We start from the raw sequence: 23,913 nt of genomic DNA, 5'->3' as shown, positions 1-23,913 counted from the left end.
TATACTTCGAAATGGTTAAGATGGTAAATTTCAAGTATATTTTACCACAATAAAAAATGAAAAATTCCCTATCGTATGCTTCAAAATCTAAATTGAGTAAAAAGACATTTAGCGATGTCACGCTTTCATCCCTGTGTCCCCTTCATCCTATTTCTTGATTCCAGTATTTTTTTAAAAACTAAGTAAATCTTTGTGTAGTCTTAATTTTTTGTACTTTCTTACATTGAAGGTAGCTATGTAGCAGTGAATTTTCTGAGAATAAGACAAGTTTTATTTTTATTTTATAAGGAAGGCAGCTGAACAGATGGGAAGTTTACATATAGCATTTAAATTTAAATGTCAGTACTGTGTGCCTAGAACTTGATCAAGTGCAGGTCCCTCATAACTAAAAGTAACTCTTCTAGCATTGTACTTCGGTCATCTCTGTAGCACTCATTGTATTAATATGTTGGATTTAGGCATCTGCCAGCTTTTGGATGGTCAGGAGATGGCGTTCCCACCTCCCAACCTTAGCTTTGCAAACATCACTTGTGGATAGTCTATTTATTGAGACCCACTGCATCTTGCTTTTACTGACAGGCAAGAGGAGCTGAAGTCCAAGCCTTAAACACACAAGTAGTAGGATGTCTCAGTCTCACTCAGTCTCTCTCTCTGGAGGAAGAATTAGAACAGAAACTATCAACAACAAAAATAGCTAAGATCTGAAGACACTGTTGAACAGCTTGTCCAACAATAGGAAAACAGTTCTCTGGTTGGCAGAAAACAGAAGAGAAATAAGAGCACAAAACAAAAGTTGGAAGGGTGTAAGGGCAGGAGGCCTGTCCTAATGAGGGCTGGTACCAAGGGACAGGCAGATTGGCTTGGTAGGCTGAGACTTAAAAAGCTACTATCTGCTAAGCTTTGTAATTATGGGGGTGGGGGGAAAGAATGTTTGAACTTTGAAAACTGAGCAACAGGGAGAACGTGCTGTGAAACAGCTTTCTGTTACGTCTAGAGTAGTGCAGACTTTCTAAGAAATGGACATGGGTAGGGTATGTATTGGTGGTACACGCCTGTAGTCCCAGCCACTTGGAGGCTGAGGCGGGAGGATCATCTGAGTACAGGCACTCGAGCCTGTAATGCGCCACCATGCCTGTGACTAGCCACTGCACTCCAGTCTGAGTAGCATAGCAGACTGGTCTTCTCTTAAAAAAGAGTTCTAGTGAAATGGATCAAGCAAACTGGGAAGTACCAAGCCTCTGGGGCTCCTGGGGCTGAGTCCTGACCAGCCTCGTCAGTGGTGATCCTTTTGGACTTGTACCAACACTTGCCAAGGTAGAAGCGGCATGAATTTACCCTGTGTGATGCTCGGTCTCAGGGTTGGGACTCTGTGATTGGCGTTTGTTGAACTGACGGGTATTTGCACATGGTATCCTACGTAGGACATTGCATTGTGTGTAAGCATAGTGCCAGTCCGGCTTCCTGCATCATTACCAAACGCTTTTCCTGGGATCCATCATTCTGTCCATTGCTGCTTTCTCCTGTTATTCTAGCAGTTCAGTGAATGTAAGATTACTACTCTGTATGTGGAACTTTGAAAACAAGAATGAGAGGCTGGGTGTGGTGGCTCATGCTTGTAATCCCAGCACTTTGGGAGGCCGAGGAGGGTGGATCATGAGATCAGCTTGGCCAACACAGTGAAATCCCATCTCTACTAAAAATACAGAAATTAGCTGGGCGTGGTGGCAGGCACCTGTAATCCCAGGTACTTGGGAGGCTGAGGCAGGAGAATCACTTGAACCCCGGAGGTGGAGGTTGTTGCAGTGAGCTGAGATCGTGCCACTTTGCTCCATCCTGGGCAACAGAGCTAGACTCCATCTGAAGAAAATAAGAATGAGGCACATTATACCTGTAATCTCAGCACTTTGGGAGGCTGAGGTGGGAGGATTGCTTGAGGCCAGTTGTTTAAGACCAGCCTGGGCAACACCCCATCTATACAAAAAAAAAAAAATTTTTTTGTTACTTACCTGGGCTTGGTGGCACCTGTAGTTCTAGCTACTCAGGAGGCTGAGGTGGGAGGATCACTTGAGCTATGATTACATGACTGCCCCCCAGCCTGGGCAACAGAGTGAGACCCTGTCTCTCTCAAAAAAGAGAGCGAGCGAGTGCCTGCAAGTGTGCACGCAGATCCCATGCTGCTCCTATTTCCTTCTTTAGACTTAGGAATCGTTTCATGTTTTCTGTACTGTGTTGTTCAGTACCAGAAGTTGCTGGTAACTACTTGATCTTCTGGGACCTACCATTGCAGAGGTGGTCATTGTATTCTTAATCTTGTTGAAACAGGATGGGTTTATGACTGGGATGGGGAGATCCACACCAGACACCCAATCATTTGGTTTGGGAGAGGTACTCTGTTGGCTTTTCATAGTCCTTAAACTGTGAGCTGCTTCCTGAACTGACAGCTCCTAAGGCCACCTGCCCCATGCCCATCTTTAGTCTTCAGCTCTTCCCCTGTACACTCTGGTTCCTCTTGCTGTTTGTTTTAAAAGTTCATATCCTAGAAGATCACTAGGCTTTTTGCAGATGCCAGTAGAAGTCTGTGAGGAAGAAAAAAACATGTTTGTTACGGAGACTGAACTTTGAGCCACTGAGAGGGTAACGGGCCCAGAGGAGGGCCAGGCTGAATTCTGCCTTTAGGACACCAGCCCAGGAAGCATTTCCTACCATGTGCATCCATCTGCACTGCATCTCCTGATGCATGGTCCATGATTTGGGAGCCCCCCAGTGATCCTAAACACCCACGCATAGCCATGGCATCTATGGAGTCCTCTTGGACTCCTTGTGGGTTCTCTTCCTGCCTTTACAAACGGGGGCCTGAAGGGGAGAGTGCTTGGCAGCTGCCGAAGGTGATAGTGCTACAGCCAGACCAGAATTGTTCTCTGGGGCAGTAGCCTCCCCCAAGTGGTTTTTCCTGGACAGTGGGACTGTGCCTTACGTGTCTCTTCCCATTTGTAGATCACTGCTCCATCTCCATATCCCCTCACCTAAAAATAGAATGGGGAAAACCATGATGCTATGCAGGGTACTGTCACTTACATGCCTGTACTTGATGCAAAGGAAATGTGCTCTGCAATCCAGGAATAATCACTTTCAGGGATTTTCCAAATCTAATTAGATTGAAATGTAAAATATCCCTCTGTTCTAGCTATTGTTTAACCCTGAGGCATGTGTGAAACTCTCAAGGAGCTTTAAGATACAAAAACACTGCCAGGCTCCCCCACGCAGTCCAGTCAAATTTGATTCTGGAGTTTGGGCCTAGATGTGTGATGAGAACTGCTGAGTCCAGCTGAAGGTTAGGCTGGGCAGTACTGTTTACCAGCCGCCAGAAATGCTATTCCCACCTTGTGCAGCTGGGCAGGCTCCCTACCCCAGGGCAGTGGTTAATGGCCTAGACATCCTTGTGTATTTGAGATCCAGAAATGTCAGTACTAGTTAATAATGTGAATTCCACAGCCTATATCTTTCACACTTCCATTCCCTGCTTTTTAAGGTGAGATTCTAAATAATGTGGACCCATGATCTGTCAGGAAGAGTCTGAAATGTTTTTCCTCTCATTTTAGGGATGGGCGTGTTTTGGGCGTGCTAGAGGTATCCCGCTCCATTGGGGATGGGCAGTACAAGCGCTGCGGTGTCACATCTGTGCCTGACATCAGACGCTGCCAGCTGACCCCCAATGACAGGTAAAGACCCCTACCAGAGGCACAGGTGTGCTTGCATGTGGCTTTATTTCTCTTCCTCATTTCTTCCGGTTTTCATCAAGCCTTTTTTGGAGGGAAGGTGTACATGCTGCTAGGCCCTGCAGGTGTAGAGATAAACAGAATGTGTGTGGTTTCTGCTCTGCTGGGGTCCACAGTGGTAGGGGAGCACATGTGGGGATGGGCAGTTGCAGTCTAGTGTGTCCTAGGCGTGTGCAGTGCGCTGGGGAACTTGGCAGTGGGGGAAGGCGTATCCCTGTCGGAGAGAGGAGAAGGGCCTTCCTGACAGAGGGAACACACTAAGGCATTTAAATGTGACAGTGTGAAAGCACACCCAGACAGGTGCTTGGAGGACCGAGACAGTGGTGGGAAAGTGAGAGCAGGGTGCTTTGGGGTCAGATTCTGAAGGGCCCTCAGTCCCATGCTGGAGAGTCTGAATTCTAGTTGATATTAGTGAAGAATCAGAGGAGGTTTTTATGCAGAACCAGGATCACTTGAGAAGGAGACTGTTCACTTGTTCATCTCCTGTTCTTCATACTTAAACATAAGGCACTGTGCTGGTGGAGGGCAAGGCCTCAACAGGTATGGTTAAAGATGGTATTATGGAGCTAGGGAAGCCCATGAGCAGCAGTGCAGCAGCCCTGGCCTGATGGTGAGGGCTGAACTAAGGCAATAGTAGGAGGAAGACGAGAGGAAAGCTGACGGAGGCAGGCTCCACAGCACTGAGGTGATGAGGGGAGGTGAGAGATGCTAGCGGCACTGTGGCGGGGAGGTCCTCTGAGCGCTGCTCTGAGTCCTGCCCCAGCGCTGCCTTGCTTTGGCACTCACCGGCTTGGCCTCTTCTCAAGCCATTGCCCCATTCTCTACATCTGCCTTCAGTGTGTTATGTTCTCATGTACCCCGGGGGGGTCCTCTATCATCTTTCCAGCAGCTTCCGCCTCTGGTTTTCTGAACGATGCCCCCAGGGCCCCATCTTGGCACCCTCTGCTTTGCCTCCTAGCTCCCCTTCCTGGGTTGCAATTATGGGTCTGTGTGATTGGTTATGTGATTGGTCAGGGTATGACTCTCGTTACACTAGAATGGGCAGGAGCTTGCTAGGACTAGGCCCCACTGTGTTCTTAGCACCGACCACCTGCTCAGCAAATAGTGGCTGAATGAAAGCCTAGTCAAAAGAGGAAAACAGGCTGGGCACAGTGGCTCACACCTCTAATTCTGGATCACCTGAGGTCAGGAGTTCGAGACCAGCCTGGCCAACATGGCAAAACCCTGTCTCTACTAAAAATACAAAAATTAGCTGGGCCTGGTGATGGGCGCTTGTAATCCCAGCTGCTCGGGAGGCCGAGGCAGGAGAATTGCTTCAACCCGGGAGGCAGAGGTTGCAGTGAGCTGAGATCATGCCATTGCACTCCAGCCTGGGCAATAAGAGTGAAATTCCATCTCAACAACAACAACAACAACAACAGCAAAAAGAAAACAAAGATACAGTTATTAGAGTGAGAAAAGGAAGGTGGCTTATACCATAAAGCCATGGGGAAGCATATCCCCCACCCCCAATGCCGGGAGAACTAGAACTGTCACATCAAACCCACTGGTGTTCAGAAAGGTTCCAGGGGCAGTCTAGAGAGGGGCTGATTCTGAAGGAGAGAGCATGCGGTTTCAAACACAGGAACACCAACAGGCTGCCCGCTCCTGGACCTTACACTTGCATGCAGCCCCCAGGTTTGCAGTGTGCCTCATACTCAGCTTTATGTCTGGAAGTGGTGCAAGGCCTGTGGTGACATAAATTCTTGTATATTTACCATAACACCCAGTGTTTTTATTCAGTGATTTTCCTTGAGTTTGTCTAAGAAAGTACAGCACCTAATGTTTGAGGTAATTAACAATTCTGTTAATTGGTGAAGAGAAGGGTAGTCTCAGTTCTGATATATAACATTCTAGCCACAAATAGTTTTAAGTAGTTTAAACCTTTGTCTCAGAAGTTTAAACCTCTGTCACAGAAATTAAGTGGGTTTTCAAAAATCTTAGCCTGGCTTTGATGGCTCATGCCTATAATCCCAGTACTTTGGGAGGTTGAGGCAGGTGGATCACTTGAGTTCAGGAGTTCAAGACCAGCCTGGCCAACATGGTGAAACACCATCCTTACTAAAAATACAAAAAATTAGCCAGGCGATGTGGTGGGCCCCTGTAATCCCAGCTACTCGGGAGGCTGAAGCAGGTGAACACTTAAACCCGGGAGGCGGAGGTTGCAGTAAGCCAAGATCACACCATTGCACTCCAGCCTGGGCAACGAGTGAAACTCCATCTCAAAAAAAAAAAAAATCTTAGCCTTTGAAAAGTTGGACAAATATTTCTCTCCAGCTCCTTTTTGTGGGGTTGCACCTAAAACCGATTATATTCCTCCCTGGTGTTGTAGGTTCATTTTGTTGGCTTGTGATGGGCTCTTCAAGGTCTTTACCCCAGAAGAAGCCGTGAACTTCATCTTGTCCTGTCTTGAGGTGAGGAATCTCACACGGGAGTGGTGGTGGTTCCAAATGTGTCTTAGTTTTTGGAGAAGTAGAAGTCCTGACACCCCATGTCCTCCCATTGTGGGGCAGCCCTTCTGCCCTTTTTCAGTATGAACTCTGCCCACTGCACTGGTTAGTTTGTCCTGCCAGCACTGATGGGAGGCCAGAGCAGCTCCTCTTCTTGGCAGTAATGTCTGTGGAAAGTGACAGAGTGCAGGGTCACCCCATTCACTCATTCCCCTTCTTATCTGGTAGGATGAGAAGATCCAGACCCGGGAAGGGAAGTCTGCGGTTGACGCCCGCTACGAAGCAGCCTGCAACAGGCTGGCCAACAAGGCGGTGCAGCGGGGCTCAGCTGACAATGTCACCGTGATGGTGGTACGGATAGGGCACTGAGGGGTGGTGCGTGGCCAGGAGCACCCATCGTATTGACTTAAAAGGTTCATTTTGTGTGTGTGCACATTGTGTGTTTTGTGTACTCCTGTGGGACTCCCATGGTTGTAAATAAAGGTTTGTTTTTTTTTTTCCTAGTCTTTTGAGTGATTATACTTTGAGCACCTCTTGACCCTTCAGAGATGGTGTTTGCTTTTGAATATGCTGCCTTTTCTTGTTAAAACCATTATAAGCGTCTTGGACTGGCTCATGGTGACCTGCAAGCTGCTTGTTGTGTGAGGTTTTATAATTCACAGGCGTTCTGCTGTGCTTTCACCCTCACAGTGACTGGTGGCAGAAGTGGCATGTTGCAATGAAGGGACGGTGGGGTTGGCTGGTTAGAGACAAGGCTAGGACCGGACCAGAGCTTTTGAAATCCTGTAGCTCTTTTCAGTTTTCCATACAGAAATACTGTTGCAAAATGTTGCATAGCGCGAGCTCAGGCTTAGCCAGGAATAGACTGATATACAAGGTTATTTGTGCATCAGACCCTCTAGAAACAGTCCAGAATTCACAGTTCTGATTCTGTTGGTGAGAGCTGCAGTCTGGCGGAAGGAGTTTGTGGAGGACTAGGTTTGGTTCAGTGGCTTCCATCTGGGCCCCAGGGTGCAGGTGTGCACCTTCCTGTGGGGGCAGGCAAGCCTGCTGCCCAGCATGGCTTGGGAATTCTGCTTCCCACATGAGGAGGTAGTGTGGGCAGTGGACCCTGTGCTGGACTGAGGTTCGTCTTTGCAATAACACCTCAGAGGGGGACCCTTCTGTGAAAAATGTTAAAAGCGTGAAGAGAGTGTATGAATAAGCAGCTCAGAAGAATAAGCTTTAAAATACTTCTCAAGCACTTGTTTATATAGAAAACATGTCATTATGACTGTAAGTAGTTTTTAGTAAAGCAGCTCTCAGATCCTTTTGTGTAAATGTTTGGCTCTGGATGAGGTAAGATTCTAAAAATTTGCATTTTCAGAATCTGTTTTGTAATGTTCCCTGGCCCCCACCCAACACACACATATGGTTTTATCACCCACTTGATTCAGCGAGTGGAATTGGTATCCATGCCATAAGCACCTCATTGCTAAATGCTTCATGGAAACCTTAGGTGACTCCTGGGGTCTAAGTAAAAACTGAGGTGTTGGTGCTGCCCCTTCCCCAGGGAGTTTTAAGATCCAAGTAAGTATCCATTTCAGTTTGAGGACTGGGACATTGTACGGTGTGGCATCATTGAAGAAAAGAGCTCTGGCACCCCAGCAAACCAGGTATTTGCACAGTGATGTCTGTGACTCATCCGTCCCTATATCCCACTGTCCCCGAGAGCCTGGACACTGGCTTCGAAGGAAGGTTCACTCTCAGCCTTCAAGTCCCTCCCATCTAGAGGCTGGAGGCCATCTCCACCTCACCTTCCATGTTCCTCCTTGCTGTGCTTAGTGAACCCGGGTTAAAGGGTGGATTCTGGCTCTTAAGGCCTGCCATTTGTTTTCTAACTGTCGCGTCACACAGTTCTTAAGTACTTGAGCCACCCCATGAAGTCAGTATTAGACAATAAATACTTTAATTGCTGTAGAACACAGAAAATGAAAGACGTGGAATGTGGCTTTTTCAAGAGTAGAAGATACGTTCTCTAAAATAGCTGTGCCCAGTGGATACAAAGTGAAATCTAGATAAGGGTGTGGCCACATCACCCCCTTATCAAAGTGCACGGGATACAGTACCCAGGCAAGCCCAGTAGTTCCAGGTAGGGTGGGTATAATTCCTACTGAGAATCGTTCCAGGCCTGCCCCAGGGCAGAGTGGTTGGTTTTTGTATATCACTGTGCTTGGGGATGGAGATGCTTGATTCGGAGTTGGGGTTTGGAAGCTGGGCTCCTGGGGATCATTCAGGCCTGGCAGTGGTCACCTCAGCTGGAGGCCAGCTAGAAGGTGAAGGTGACTGGCCATTGCTCCCTTCTCTCCCAGGCCTGAACACCCTGCCAGACCAGCTTGGCTCCCAGGAGGGCCTGAGATACCAGGTCCCTGGTAACCTTTTGTGTGGGGAGGTGGCAGGTTAACCCGTCCTCAGCAGGTAAAAGGCCCTGAAGGTCGCTGCCTACTCTAAGACAGTCCTGCACTTTTTGGGGAAAATGTGAGAGGCTACATTTGAGGAGGCTGTGGGCTCACAGCCTGTGTCTCCTCATGAGAGCTGCCCTCCCATACCCCGTCACTGCCACAGGAGCACAGGCTTGGGACCAGCCCTCCCGAGACCACCCTTTCTCGAGACTCTCTTGTCTACCACTTGTCCAGTCTCAGAGCCGCATCACCACCCAAGTGGTAAAGATGCTTGGAAGGCTCATCCCAGAGCCACTGGACCTGGCCAGGCCCTGGCATCCCTTCAGGAAGCCTCTGCTTCAGCTGTTCGGCTGATGGGTCAGCAGACCTGAATGTCTCCAATCTATAAAGACATTCTAGATCTTTCCACTGGTGGGTGGATCCTAGCAGTGAGTCAGTGCCTTACAGGGGAGGGGGAAAGGGATCTCATCCGCCTCTGGAGAGGATAGAAGGGGGCCTTGGCTGTGAAAAGACTTGCAGAGGAGGGGAAGAGCAGAGCTCCCATTTGGAAAGGCCTTCTGAGGTGAATCTGTGAGTTAATCTTACATACATTAGAACTGGGACCTGCTCCTGAAAGTTGGGTCCAGACTCACTGTCCCCCAACGGACCCTGTCCAGTGTCCCTCTGGCCCAGGCTAAGCAGTGCTCAGCTCCACTGGCAGGTGGAGCATGGCTAGGGAAAGGGCAGGGAAGACCAAGGAGCCCAGATGGAGACCAGGGGAATGGTGGGGGACCCTGTCCCTTCTGAGCAGTAACATGCAGCATGCTTCCCTTTGGCGCCCCCTCAGCCCTGCACCAGTGTACCCTCTTCCAGGCAGGGTCCCCAGCCAGTGTGCTGGGCCCTCTGGCTATCACCCACTCTTCATGAGAGCATGAAGAGAGGTGGAATAGGTGGGGCTGGGCTGCAGGAAAGATGCAGAAGCCATCTGGGCAGGTGCTGAGCAGGCCAGGAAAGAGCCAGCCTGCAGCTGGGGACTAGCAGGTGCCCCAGGCACACCTACCATTTCCTAGGTAACAGTCCAATAGGGCTTCCCCTTTTAAAAGATGGTGTCCTGAATCACGGCTCTGGGACCACCTCCGCAGGCCTGCACGCTGTGGCTCTGTGGGCTGAATTGCAGCGGCCGGTGTGGGGAGAGTTCCGGGTGGGCCTCCTGCACGCGGCCACTGCCACTTGACACTGTCCACACAGTCTAGACCTCTGCTCCGTTTGCCCGTGAGAGGAAAGGGCTGTGGTGGCCGCTCACACGCCCAGGAGGATAGCGCTGAAGTGGGAGCCGCTGCGTACTGTGAGGGAGGAGCCGCTGGCGTTGTCCAGGAAGACGGAGGCCCACTGTCCCATCTGCAAGGAGGGCGCCTTTAAGGCACTGGGGGGCCATCCCAACAGCCTGCAGAGGCGACCCAGGTGCCAGCCAGCCACACTCCTGCCCACTCAGCCCTGAATGTGAGAAGGGCCCAGGCCAAGAGAAGCATGTGGCTGCCAAGGCCACAGCAGGGGCACATGTGGCCTGGGCCCCACCCAGCACCTCTCACTCCTGCTTTCCCCACAGCAAGCCAGTACTCAGGGCCAGAACTGGATTCAAGAGTCCAACAGGTTTCTCAGCTGCAGGGCTTCTCAGAGCCTATAAGGCTCCAAGTCAGGTGGGAGGGTGGCCCTTCACCACAGGCCCGGCCCTGCGGTCATTTGGCAGAGCCTTCCATGAAACCAGCACTATCTCCTGGTTGCTCCAGATGCCCGTGCACCAGCAGTGTCACATCCCCCGCGAAGTCCCAGAAATGCATAATCCAGGGATCCACCCAGACCTGCCTCAGGATCTGCATCTTAAGATCCAAGTGGTAGCTGGGTGCGGTGGCTCACACCTGTAATCCCAGCATTTTGAGAGGCTGAGGCAGGCGGATCACAAGGTCAGGAGATAGAGCCCTTCCTGGCTAAAGTGGTGAAACCTGTCTACTAAAAATACAAAAATTAGCTGGGCGTGGTGGCACGTGCCTGTAGTCCCAGCTACTCAGGACGCTGAGGCAGGAGAGTTGCTTGAATCTGGGAGGCAGGGGTTACAGTGAGCTGAGATCGTGCCACTGCACTCCAGCCTGGGCGAAGAGACTGTCTCCAAAAAATAAAGTCATCCAGGTGGTGCACAGACCATGTGTGTTCACCAAGCACGCTGTGCGGCACCCACACGGACCTCGAATGCTCTCCTGACAACCAGAGACGCTGGAGCCTGGCCTCCATTTCTGGCTCTGCTGTGTGAGCTTGGGCAAACTGGGCGAGTAGCACCACCTTCCCCAGAGCTCTGGGAGGATTCAAGAGCAGCTGTTAGGCTACACACCTGCACTCAACTTTTTTCTTTGTTAATAAATTCCACCTTTATGTCAGTTTCTCTACCACTTGCCAAAATTCCCATGGTGCCAGAAAGACATGATCACTTAGGGTTTTAGTAGGAAAATAACATCTCTGGCTTCCCACAGTCACGGGACACAGGGTGTCAGCCTGGGCAGAGCGCTGGCCTCTATTCCCTCCCTCCACCAGTCCCTTAAACAGGCCTGTGGTGGCCGGAAGTACCAGGCCTCTGCGAGGTGCTCGGGAAGTCTGAATACTGGGGTACAGGGCAGAGCAGCTGCTCAAGTGGCCGGGCCCCTCAGGGAAGGGCTGTTAGGAGGAAGGAAATCAGGACTTGAAGCCTGGCTGTGCCCACACCAAGGTGGGCACTTGGCATGTCCTGGACCCTTTCGTAGGCCTGAAGTCTGAGGGTGCTGCACCTGGTGATCCTGAGCACCTAACAGCACCCTTCTGTACTCAGCCACCTATGGCCATGCACAGGTGGTGCCCCTCCATGCCCAAGCCTGCCCCACTTACCTGCAGGTACAGGACACCATTCACAGAGATGGTGAAGAGCTCACTGCTGCTCTCCAGGCCCATGACAGCCTCCAAGGAGCTGTGGCCAAAACAGAAAGAGGGTCAGCCTGCCCCAGGAGACACCACCAACTTCACCGACACACAATCCTGCCAGCAGCCAACACGCCCAGCAAGGTGCCTGGCCTTGGCCAGACCTTCCGGTGGAAGTGGTATCTGAACTGAGTCCCAAGAGGAGGAAGGAGACAGGGTCACAGGTGCCTGCAGTATTGGGAAAGGCAAGGCCAGAGCCCAGCAAGGGGCAGCAGAGCCCTGGCTCAGCTGGGAAACAGGACCCAGAAGTGGGGATGTGGTGGTAGGTGATGCCAAGTTGGTTCAGGCCACCACACTCTGGGGGTTCAAAGCCAGACTGAGCAGTTTGGACTGATCTGTTCATTCCCATCTTCTCCAGCTGTCTGCAGAGCATCTGCACTGTTCCTGGGTGAGGGGTGGGACGGCAACTGAGGAGGGGGCATCCAGGAAGCTGTCAGGAGAGGCCACGTGGAGTAATACAGGTGCTTGGGGCCCCAGAATGAAAGTCCCCAAGGTGGGAAGGAGATGGGAGGCTGGGAGGAACTAGGCCTCTAGGACCTGGGGAGGTGAAGGTCTGGGCAGGGAGTGGCCTGGAAAGGTTTTTGTTTTTTTTTTTGACACAGTCTCACTCTATCATGGAGGCTGGAGTGCTAATGGCACGGTCTCGGCTCACTGCTAAGTCTGCCTCCAGGTTCAAGTGATTCTCCTGCCTCAGCCTCCAGAGTAGCTGGGATTACAGGTGTACCACACTCAGCTAATTTTTTATTTTAAATAGAGACGGGGGTTTCACCATGTTGGCCAGGCTGGCCTCGAACTCCTGGAAAAGGTTATTTTTAACAGCTGCTTGCTGCGAAGAGGCCTGATTGGGGGCAAAAGTAAACGGGTAGACCAGGAAGGAGGTGTGGTCAACCAGGCCATGGTGGGGTGGGAACAGGCCGAAGCCCGTTTAAGAGCCCCGAGCTTGTGGAGGCTGAGTGCACGTGGGTGTGGGGTCCGGACCGGGGCTCACTCACGCGTTACGCTGGCACTGGGACTGGATGCAGATGAGTAGGCGCAGGCGGTCCCGGGGGCGCAGCGGCCCCCTCCTCGGCGGCTCCCCGAGCGCTGCGGGGCACAGTAGGGTGTGGTTACGCAGGAGGGCGCCAAGGAAGGGCTGGCGGCAGGGCGGGCGGTCCCCCCATGCCCGGGGCTCACCTACGTGCAGCGTGGCGGCAAGCGTGTAGAAGCCAGTCACGGGCGCCCTGTACTGGCCACTGGTCAGGTTCAGGCCAGGGCCGCGGTGGAAGGCACCCTCGGCGTCAGGCTGTGGGGGGCACGAACAGTCAACCTGGCTCCCGCCTGGCCGGCCCCACGCCCCTCCCGCGCACCCGCACTCACCAGGTAGTAGGCACCAATCTCGTGTAGCTCACGCCGCTCCACCGACACGTCCTGGCGCAGGCGGCAGTGGAAGGCGGCCTCCACGCGCGGCGGCCCCGGGGCCTGGGACGCAGCCAGCAGCGCCAGCACAACCTCCGCCGCGTCATCGTCATCCTCCCTGGCAGAGGCCGAGACCGGGGCGAGGCTCGCGGCGACTGGCCCAGCGGGGCCGCGCGTGCAGGGTCTGGGCTCCGCGCGCTCCCGCTGCCGCACCGCACCTGGCACAGAGTGAGCTGTGGCTGCGCACCGGGCACCTCTCACCCGCTCGCAGTGTGGGTCCAGCCCCGAATGACGGGCGCAAACAGGGCTGGGGCTGGGGCAAGGGCAACGCCGACGCCGCCTTAGCCTGCAGGGCCTCGGACCTTTGCTTCCTGACCCCGCAGTGGCTCGTTTCCCTCACGCTTTGGGAAGCTAGGGCAGAAGGGCCTCACCTCTACCCCACCCATATTTTTCAAAGAAGCTGGGGGCAAAATAAGCGATAGCAGCTTCACTGGAAGTTACAAGGAGGTTCTTCAGCGCAGAAGGTGCTATATTTAAACCAACAGGACATTGAACTGAAGGGAAAACCGGCTCACTATGACTAACGTGAGCCGCCACTCTGCAGCGGGCCTTCGCGGACTCCACAGCTGGGCTCAGCTCTACCTCCTCCGCACAGGCTGCCCCAGCCCGCGCCAGTGGTGACTGTGGGTGCCAGGCTGAGGTCCACCCGGTGCTGCCCCATATACTAGCCTCTGCCTTTCGCTGGGCTCCCGACTCCCAGGCAGGGCAGGGGCACTGGTCCCTGAGTACCCGCCACACTGGCCAAGTACACCTTCCTCTGTGGAGCCTCCTCCTGGCCATGCCCCCCCAACTCCCAGACCCCCCTCAGCCCTGACCCTTGGCAGACCTGGGCCAGCTTCACTGTTCTGGAGTCCAGCCTGGAGCAGGTACCTCCTTGGGTGTCTGCTGAAGTGCCAGGACACCCTCCCAGGCCCTGCTCACAGGGGTATGTGGGTGCCTGAACCGGGGCACACCCCTACCTTTCAGCAGCAGCTGGAACTCCTTCAGCAGTGCCTCGGGTGGGATGGTGGGGCCTGGGGGGCCCTGGGGACCGGGAGGCCCGGGGGGCCCTGGCAAGCCGAACTGAAAGGGAACCTTGGCTGTGAGGACACATGAGGAGCAGGCGGGGACCCCCGGCATCTCCTGTGCAATCTCTTGCCACTAAGAGGCAGGCAAGAGAGTTCAGTGGGCTCCAGCCTCAAACAGTGAACGCTTCTCCTAGAGTGAGCACGAGGACAGAGTTGGAGATGGGGGCCCTGGGGCTGGGGAGGGCTCTGCTCTGAGGGGGAAGCAGCGGGCTAAAGCCGCTCCTGTGGCCAGGCCTGGAGGGAGGAAGAGTCCAGGCTGCTTTTGGGGACTTGCATCTCAGGGTCTGCACTGGGCCAGGGTCCACTATCAGCAAGTCCCCACTAGGCTGGGTTGGGACCCGAAACAGGAGCCAGTGAACCCCCTTCACGGAGGAGCTTAGGGCAGGGTCAGGAAACTTGGGCAGAGGTGGGAGGCCAGGCCATGGGGACAGCCCAGCCTGTGCACCTGCCTCATGTGCTCCAAGCTGGCCTCCCATGGTGCGGTCAGATCCCAGGCAGTGAGACTGGCCCCAGGAGACCGAGAAGCCTGCACCCCGTATGTGCCTTCTTGGGACTAATAGGAGGCAGCTCCAGGACCAAGCGTGAAGTTTGTGCCCAGGCAAAGACCCAAGGCTGAGTGAGCATGGGAGCCCCGTAGCCACCAGGACTCCATGCCCCCCCAGCCCCTGGGAGCCAGACACTCCTGCAGACATGAGCAAGGCCTCACCCAGCCTCCCTGGACAGGACGCAGAGGGAGGAAAACAGAGGCAACCACCAAGTGCCTGGCATTCTAGGGGTGTGGGAAAAAGGCTGGGACCAGGCCCCTAACTCTGGGCTCCCCTTGGGACCACCTGGGTTCTTCCTCTGTGTTCTCTGTCCCCAGGTTGAGGCATGAGAGGTGTGATTGGAAATGGTCAGGATGTAGTGGGAGTGGGTGAGGAGCGAGCAAGCAGCTCCCCACGGCCTGGTGCTGACAGGATGCCGGGCTCACCTTCAGCTTCTTGGCCTTGCCCCTGCTCCTCCTCTTGCCATTGACACCCTTGTCACTCTGTCTGACAAAAAGCATCCAGGCGTCCCGGGGGTCGACGCTGTGTGCACGTTCAGCTGTGGGTTCCTGGAACACAGCGAGCGCAGCAGGGCGCTTGGCCTCACGGGCTTCAACTAAGCAGGTGGGACACTGCAGGAGGTGACTCTGTGGCCTTCTGCACTCTGGGACTCTGGGGGATCCTTGTCACCTGGGGTGCCCTCAAAGGCATCTCCCAAAGGGGTCCCCACCCCTCGCACCTTCTCCCCCAGCCCATGGAGGACTCCTAACGGAGGACTCCTACCATGGCCTGGACTTTGCTCTCATGGGAGAGGCAGACCGAGGATGCAAGGAGGGAAGAAGGGGTGCAGGGCTCGGGTGCAGGGGTGAATGCCTGCACTGCTAGTCCTCCTTCCTCCAGATGAGCTGCAGTGACCACACCATGCTCCAGTCACCGGGAGAATCCCGCCACCAGGACACCCATAGAGGCTCATGAAGAAGCACCTGTGATTATCAGGAATCCCACCTACTAGCTAACCCTCCTCTGTCCATCCCCCACCGTCAAAAGTTCTAAAGAGGCAAATTCAGCCCTCACGGCTGCCTCGGGTTACAGTCCAGTAGGAGAGGGGACCAGGTGAGCTGTCATAACTCGAGGCCTCTGCATGGGACGTTCACTTCCTCAGCACCTCTGAGACACTGACTCAAGCAGGGACAGTGATGCTTCTGGAAGTCCCCATTCCTGTCTGTGCTGCATCCTGGCTGATGCTGATGCTGACACTCAGCATGGTTCTGGGAGGAACCTTCCTGGGAGAGGCCCTGGGCCCATTGGGCTGTTTGGGCTCCAGGCAAGGCTGCAGCTGGGAAGGAAACCGGCCCAGGAGGGCTTAGATGAGGTCATGGGCGCTGACTCGGGAGCTGATGGGCAGACCCTGTGATTTGAGAGCTGACCAGGCCCTTTTATCAGAGATGGAGCCAGCTGCCAAGTCACTGCCCTTGGTTCCTGGCTGCTCTGGGGGGACCCAGGGCCTTCTTTTGGGAGCTGGCTGACCAGTGCACAGGCCAGGGTGCTGTGGTGGGAAGATGAGGGCTGTGGTGCCAGAGGAGCGTGTGGTTGGATGGAGAGGATCCAGGGTGCCCAGGCTCCTCAGTGCTGCCCGGCGCCTTGCAGGGTCAACTGCACCAGCTGCCGCCGGCTCTCCACCACCCCCACCCTCTTCACTTTACAGCCTCAGGGTGCCCTCAGCGGAAACAGCTTCGAAGATTCAGCAGGCAGGCCAGGAGAGGTGTGCCCAGCTGACCCTTCCCGCCCCTGTAGCCTGTGGGTGGATCTGACCCCAGCGTGGTTTGGGGGTAGAGCTGTAACAGACAGAGCCATGTTAGCTGGGGTCCCAGGAGATTGCCCTAGCAGTGGGGGCAGCTGCCCTGGTTCTGGCCACAAGCCATCTCTCAGAAACAAGCCTTGGAGCCTGGGAGTGCCTCTGGCGTGACCTTGTGCCCCCAAACAGGGTCCAAGGCCAAAACTCCACCTGGAAGCACCTGAGCCTGTCCGCCTCCTGCTGACCATGCTGCTGTGCCCACCTGGGTGGTTTGGCCAACCGTAGGGGAGGGGGTGCCTTCAGCCCCTGGGAAGTGACTGGGGGTGGTGGGGCTGGGATTGAAAACTCCGGAGGATCTTCAGAGTAAACAGCACCTGTGCCCACCCACCTTCCCTGGAGAGCTCTCTGCCTCCCTGACCCAAGGCCCGGCCACACTGGGGCTCCTCTGAAGCCCTCCCCTCCCCAGGCCTGGGCCACACCTCCCTAACCTGACCACCCTCTGCTCAGCAGTCCAGGCTCCAAAACCCTGAAGCGGAGGGGGCAGGGCAGAGCTCAAGATCACCCCTTCCCGGCCAGGAGCCACAAGTCACTGCCCACCCTGAACAGCGCCCTGCCCCCACACCCGCAGGTTTTTGTTGTTTAGAGAGCTGCACCATAGATTGGGGGGGCGGTGGTTAATTTCTCACACTTCCTACAAGCGCGTTCCTCCCAAGTTCCTCAAGTTATTTACACTTTACCTATTTCTCAATTTCCTTCCTGTCCCAAAAGAAAAGGGGTTTCTGCCGACCCCGCAGAACCTCGCTTTAAGTAAAAGAACGACCCCAAAGCCAAGGTCAAGGCTGCCCCTAGCAGCGCCCCGCCGGGCCGAGGGCGGCGTCGACCAGGCCCTAAGTCTCGGCGGAGCCCGGAGCCCCGGAGCCGGGCGTTGCTGCCGCTCTCGGGGTGAGCGCGGGCCTGGCCTCCCCGCCCGCGGCCGGGGCTTGCTGGCTCCTGCTGGGTCCGCAGCGCGCCCGGGCGTCTTACCGGAGGATGAGCGGCCAGCCCCGCCCGGCTCTCCCCGGGGCCCCGGGGCAGCTCGTTCCCCGGTGGCGGCTCCTCGCGGGCGCGACTCTTCGAGGGCGCCCCAGGCTCGGGGGAGCCCAGGCCCGCGGCGGCGGCCAGCAGGCCCGCGTACAGCAGCAGCAGGCGGGCTCCGGCGGGGCGGCGGGCCGGGGCCATGCAGGCGGCGGGTCGCTCGTGGCTCCGGGCGCGGCGTTTCGGGCGTCCCGGGCTCCCCGCCTTATAACGCGCTTGAATCCCCCGCCTCGCCCGAGACCGCGCCCCCTCCCGGCTCCCGCGCGCGCTGCAGGGGGATGGGGGGCGTGTCCGCGCTGGGCGGGGCGGGGCGGGGGGCGCGGGCGGGCGGTGCAGGGAGAGGGAGGGGTGTTCCCCTGCTGGGCGCTACCCCAGTTCTGGGGTCCCTCCTTTGCGCTGTCCGGCGCTTCTGCTTCCTGGGGAGCGAGACGCCCCTTCTCCCGGCCCTGGACCCTCAGCCCGGGGATCCAGGCGCTGCCTCCTCCCACCCGGCCCGAGGCATCCTCTCTTCCCTCTCCGTCGCCCATGTCCTCTGCAGGGACCCCTGAGGTACCCCCTCCCCATTCGGCCCAGGCCTCTGCGACACGAATAGAGCAAACCGGAGCCATGAGACCCTCAGGGCCCCTTCTCCTCGCCCCTTTCCCAGGCAGGAACTCCCCCTTCTCTCCATAGCTGGGGTGCTCTGAGCGCAGGGACTCACTGTTGCTCCGCACCCCGTGCACCTGCAGGGACCGAGGGGACGCCAAGAAACAACTCAGGACAGCAGCCCTGCCTTGATGGGGCAGACTGTGGCCTGGGCTGGGAGCGGGCTAAAGCCGCTGTTGTGGACAGGCCTCCTGGAGGGAGGAAGAGTCCAGGCTGCTTTTGGGGACTTGCATCTCAGGGTCTGCACTGGGCCAGTCCACTATCAGCAAGTCCCCACTAGGCAGGGTTGGGACCCGAAACAGGAACCAGTGAACCCGCTTCAGGGAGGAGCTTAGGGTAGGGTCAGGAAGCTGGGGCAGAGGTGGGAGGCCAGGCCATGGGGACAGCCCAGCCTGTGCACCTGCCTCATGCGCTCCAAGCTGGCCTCCCATGGTGCGGTCAGATCCCAGGCAGTGAGACTGGCCCCAGGAGACCGAGAAGCCTGCACCCCATATGTGCCTTCTTGGGACTAATAGGAGGCAGCTCCAGGACCAAGCGTGAAGTTTGTGCCCAGGCCAAGACCCAAGGCTGAGTGAGCATGGGAGCCCCGTAGCCACCAGGACTCCATGCCCCCAGCCCCTGGGAGCCAGACACTCCTGCAGACATGAGCAAGGCCTCACCCAGCCTCCCTGGACAGGACGCAGAGGGAGGAAAACAGAGGCAACCACCAAGTGCCTGGCATTCTAGGGGTGTGGGAAAAAGGCTGGGACCAGGCCCCTAACTCTGGGCTCCCCTTGGGACCACCTGGGTTCTTTCTCTGTGTTCTCTGTCCCCAGGCTGAGGCCTGTAACCTCAACACTGGGAGGCAGAGGTAGGTGGATCACTTGAGGGTCAGGAGTTCAAGACCAGCCTGACCAACATGGTGAAACCCCATCTCTACTAAAAATACAAAACTTGTGCCCTAACAGGGGTGTGGGGACAGACCAGACCAAAAGCCAGGCTGCCCATCGCCCACCAGGGCCAGTGCCCCCAGAAGTGGATAGATAGACCCTGCAGGCCTCAGAGAAAGTGGCAGAGAGGCCTCTGGGCGCCCTCCCAGGAAAGAGCTAGACCCCAGCCCCACCCCACCCCTGGCTTCGTTATATCACATGCCCTTTTGGCTATCTGCCCCCACGGGATGCTAAGCCAAGGAGGGTCGCACACCTGGCTTGCTTGCCCCAGCCCCGGAGGCACCTGCCCCTGGTGATACACAGGGTTTTTTGTTAAAGAGCAGGAGAAGGCTCTGCTAGAAATGCGCCCCCCGCCCCCGCTCACGCCCAGGGCGGCTGTTCACCTCTTTGGAGAAGAGGCCTCTGGGGAAGCAGAGGCCTCGCCCTGTCCTGGTTCACAGGATGTGGCAGCAGGCACTGAAAGGGGTAGGTGGTGCCCCTCCCCAGGCTTGGGGGATGGGCCAAGGTCAGTCCTCAGAAGCAAGCTGGCCTTTGTCACCTGCCTTTTCTGGCCACTCGTGTTCCACCTGGCTGGCCTCATGCCTGGCAGGTGGGGAAACCTGGAAATACCTCATACTTCAGGAAAAGCATGGGGTCAGAAGGTGATCATTCCCTGTGATCCACCTCTTAGGATATGGGAATAGTGTAGAGTTGGGTGGAGTGGGTGTTTAAAGAAAAGCATACCCTGCCCCAATGAGAATCTGTCCCACAGGGGTCGGCAAGTCCCATAGACTTACTCCATGCTAGAGAGAAGTCCTGCCTTTAAAAGCCACAAACGGGCCTGCCTGTAACCTCAACACTGGGAGGCAGAGGTAGGTGGATCACTTGAGGGTCAGGAGTTCAAGACCAGCCTGACCAACATGGCGAAACCCCATCTCTACTAAAAATACAAAACTTAGCCAGGCATGGTGCCTGCGCCTGTAATCCCAGCTACTCAGGAGGCTGAGGCAGAATTGCTTGAAGCTGGGAGGCAGAGGCTGCAGAGAGCTGAGCTCATGCCACTGCACTCCAGCCTGGCCCCTGGCAAAAGAGCAAGACTCTGTCTCAAAAAAATAAAAAAAAAAATGCAATTCTTTAGGAAGACATTTGAGAAATATGAGAAACACTGGCTGAGGTCATAAGTGCCCAGCAAGATATCTGAACTTACTCCACCTGCCAATATTCTGCAGGTTTGTCACAATTAAGGACATTTGCTCCCAAATTCATGCATGTAACGGGAATGTTTTAAAGCCCTCAAAGCATGAAGGTCCCTCTGGTGGGTTTTCGCGTCTCGTTCCATTGGAATGTCTATTAAGAGGCCTGATGTGTGGAACTTTGTCATATGTCTGAATGTGACATGCACATTCAATGTCATGTGTTAACATTTCCTTCAGTTTCACTTACTCAGAGGGCCCGTGTCTGTGGCCCACAGCACCAGGCGTGGGATGCTCTCCTGGATTCTGCTGGTAGAGAGGGGCTCCTGTTCCCAGGAGATGCAGCTCTGTGAATGGTACCTTCTTGCTTCTGGAAAAGCTCATCCACATCAACACCTCATTCCACTTCCCACCAATTAGCCCAGAAAAGTAGGCAGCTTGGCCAGGACGCAGCCCATGGGCAGAGCTGGCATGGGGCTGGAGAGGCGCTCCTGCCCACTAGGCAGGTTACATCTCCATAGTCTTATGTTTTGCTCGTTAGGGTTCCCCCTATTCTACTTGGTATGAAATAAGAGCTCTGGGATGAGCTGGAGCATTACTGCAGAAGCGAGGCCCTGTGGGCAATGGACATCTCACAGCCTGAATTCCCTTCGGGGCCCTGACTGCCGCTGTGGCTCAAGGTGGAGGCTGTTTGGCCCCTCTCGAGCCCTGGGAAGGTGAAGCTCAGGCTCTGCCACTGCTGGCAACACTGAGGACACGCAGGGATGAGATGTCCCGATTTGGGGAACATGACCCTGAAGATACTGGTGTGATGTCACCCCACTTCACAGTGGGGGGCCCAGCTTTCAGGCCAGCATTGAGGACAGGAGCTGTTGCCATGTGAAAAAGTTATTTTCCCAAACAATGAACAATGCTAGTGATGTCATAGGCCCTGCCAGAGGGCCCAAATCAAATCGGTTCTGGTGCCGGGGCAGCCTCCTCTAACACTGTCACGAGGGGATGGCACCGCCTGGGCTGGGGGTGGACAGAGAGAGGCTGGGGGCTTCGGCGGGGCCCCTGCATGGCCTGTGGTCACATTTCAAAGGGGCTTGCACTCAGAGGAAGGCGGAGCTTAGCAAAGAATCACACAGATCAAGGAGCACCAGAAATGGGGGCCTTCCCTGCAGAGGCAGCCCACGGGTCAGAAGCGGGGCCGGCATCGGGCAGGTCAGTGTGTCCCAGGGTGGAAGGGCTGAATGAGCAGCCGCAGAATGGGGATCATAGGAGCAGGAGGCACCTCCCCTTCACGCCTGGCTGAAATCTAATCCTCATTCTTGGGCCCTCATGTCACGGCCTGGGTCTGGCTTCCCAGCAGCCTCATGCAGCTAAGCTGTTCCCACTCTGCTGTCTTCCTCCAGAGGAAGGACCTTTGCCGATGAAGTCATGGGAATAAAAGCTTCCTTTACCCCGAAAACAGTGGGGGCATGAAGTCAGCTTGTTGTGTGGCCTCTCAAGGCGCAGGTGGGCAGGCAGCCTTCGCTGTTTACCGGGCCTTCAAGCAAGCCCAGGGCGTCATCTAATTTGCAAATCGTGTGATTATCCCCATTGCACAGATGAGGAAACTGAAGCTCAGATCTTGGGATTAGCCCAAGGTCATGGAGCCACCCAATGAAGCCACATCCAAGTCTGGCCCCTACAACTTGAGGTCACTTGCTCTGGAGAACCCACAAATTGAGTTCAGTTCAGTGAGCATTTGCGCAGTTCCTGCGACGTGCCGGGTACCAGGCTGAGCCCTCGGAATCCGCTGTGGCCTCCTGCATGGGTGTGTGGGCAGTCTCGGGTCTCACGGGGGACAGTTCTTTCTCACTTCTGCCCAGAGGGTCTCTTGAGTTTTCTGCTAATTGTCTACATGATTTTAATAGATTAATTAAAAGAATGGTCTTTCGCTCACCTGTTGGTTGAATGCAATGTCATTTTGGAAAGAATCACGTTCTTAGATGTGACTGATCCAAATCGCCCTGGCTTCTGAGGGAGTCACGATGGCTTGTAAGGTCTGTTCTAAACAGGACACTACCCCATGGAGATTCCTGTCCTAGTCCGCCTCACTCTCAGTGACAGCCACACACCTGGCTGTGCTGCCACGTACCCAGTGCCGCAGAGCCCAGGAGAAGCAGCAGCACACACAGCACCAGCAGTCACACTTCAGACCAAGCAGCTGGCACCGTGCTGGGCACGGGAGGGAAGGCGAGTGACACAGCCCGGAGGTGCAGACATCGTACCTGTGTATGTGGCGGGGCCCATTCTCCATCCATACGCCTGCTTTCAACTGGATCAACTGATTGCCCAGCCAGCTGGAGTAGTGGCCTGTATCCGTCTGTTTTCTTGCTATAAAGGAAAACCTGAGGCTGGGTAATTTATAAAGAAAAGAGATTTATTTGGCTCACAGCTCTGCAGGGTGTACAGAAAGCATGGCACCAGCATCTGCTTCTGCTGAGGCCTCAGGAAGTTTCCCCTCTTGGCGGGAGGGGAAGGGGAGCAGGTGTCACACGGTGAGGGAGTAGGGGAGAGCGGCGGAGGTGCCAGGATCTTTAACCATCAGCCCTCTGTGAGCGCACCTCCATTACTGCACCACACTATGCATGAGGGGTCTGCCCCCATGATTGAGACGCGTCCCACCAGGCCCACCTCCAGCACCGGGGAGATTCGGAGGGGACACATCTCCAAACTATGTCATGGTCTACACTGACTACAGAAAACTGTCAGGTGACCAATCCATTTAATCAGTCACATGAAGGTGTCCATGGCCTGATCCCAGCAACCACTGTCCCTGCCTGAACGGGGAAGATGCCAGTAATAAAAAGGCCTGTCTGGGAGGTGTTGGAAAACTCAGGTCCACTGGAAGTGACTGGAAGCGTGCATAGGCCCTGGCTCAGCTGGGGACCCAGGGGAGCTGAGTTAGAGTTGGCAGTGCTGGGCCTGGCTGAGGGCCCTGCATGCTCACTGAAGGCTAAGGAGCCTCAGTTTACCCAGCATTCTCTGTGGGAAAAACAACACGCACCTACCTGGACGACATGAGCACGTGGGGCAGGAGAGGTGGGTTTCACTCGCACACCCCCATGGGCTTTGCCTGTTCCAAGACGACGCACTCCGCTTTCTAGAAGCCCGTATTGGCCTCACGCCTTCTCACGAGTCCTTGCTTGCCTGGGATTTTGATGATGGGAGGGGATGCCTTGGCTGCCCAGTGATGTCCCTTGGTGAATGAGTGCATCAGTGTCTCTCCATGCAAAGCTCTCAAGTGGGTGACGAGTGCTGGACCTTCTGGCCACCGTCCTGGTGTCCTGGCCACCTTCTCCACCTGTTCTCTGTCCCCGAGTGGCCACTACAGCCTGTCAATGGCCTCTCTTCCCTCTGGATCTTGGTTGCATTTGGCCTGTAGGAGGCACTGGTGGGAGACGGGACAGGCCAGAGGGAGAGGGCGGGGACTGGCCTCTGCCACCTCCTCCCAGCCCGGCCACAGGGGTGGTGGCTGCGTCCTCCTGCCAAGGCCCTCTCTCAGCAGCTCCCTGGAGTCTCTGTCTGGCCTTTCCC

At 55.5% G+C, this 23,913-nt stretch overlaps 2 protein-coding genes across 4 annotated transcripts in view; one reads left to right on the top strand and one right to left on the bottom strand.

Moving 5' to 3' along the window:
- Nucleotides 1-6,768, top strand: part of ILKAP (ILK associated serine/threonine phosphatase) — a 30,072-nt gene extending 23,304 nt beyond the window's left edge. For both annotated transcript variants that reach the window (XM_002749958.5, XM_008999767.4), the window contains exons 10-12: nucleotides 3,600-3,719; nucleotides 6,148-6,229; nucleotides 6,494-6,768. In XM_002749958.5, coding sequence (XP_002750004.1) covers nucleotides 3,600-3,719; nucleotides 6,148-6,229; nucleotides 6,494-6,634 — 343 coding nt within the window. In that variant the 3' untranslated portion in view covers nucleotides 6,635-6,768. The remainder of the gene's footprint in view (nucleotides 1-3,599; nucleotides 3,720-6,147; nucleotides 6,230-6,493) is intronic.
- A 1,424-nt stretch (nucleotides 6,769-8,192) lies between these two features.
- On the bottom strand, nucleotides 8,193-17,784 carry ERFE (erythroferrone). 2 transcript variants are annotated; one of them, XM_035306207.3, is made up of 8 exons: nucleotides 17,550-17,784; nucleotides 15,178-15,300; nucleotides 14,100-14,202; nucleotides 13,042-13,298; nucleotides 12,859-12,967; nucleotides 12,678-12,768; nucleotides 11,596-11,674; nucleotides 8,193-10,083 (listed from the first exon to the last, which is right to left on the bottom strand). In XM_035306207.3, exons 1-8 carry the CDS (start codon nucleotides 17,742-17,744, stop codon nucleotides 9,985-9,987), a joined length of 1,056 nt encoding a protein of 351 aa, XP_035162098.1. In that variant the 5' UTR covers nucleotides 17,745-17,784; the 3' UTR covers nucleotides 8,193-9,984. The 2 variants fall into 2 exon arrangements, with proteins under 2 accessions (XP_035162098.1, XP_054114063.2); XM_054258088.2 differs by having other exon boundaries at nucleotides 12,863-12,967.
- Between the last annotated feature and the right edge of the window lie 6,129 nt (nucleotides 17,785-23,913).

This window comes from Callithrix jacchus, chromosome 6 (assembly GCF_049354715.1).
Source record: "Callithrix jacchus isolate 240 chromosome 6, calJac240_pri, whole genome shotgun sequence".
NCBI lineage: Eukaryota > Metazoa > Chordata > Mammalia > Primates > Cebidae > Callithrix > Callithrix jacchus.
Note: the sequence above shows the minus strand (reverse complement) of the source record. Positions and strands in the feature narration are given on the sequence as shown.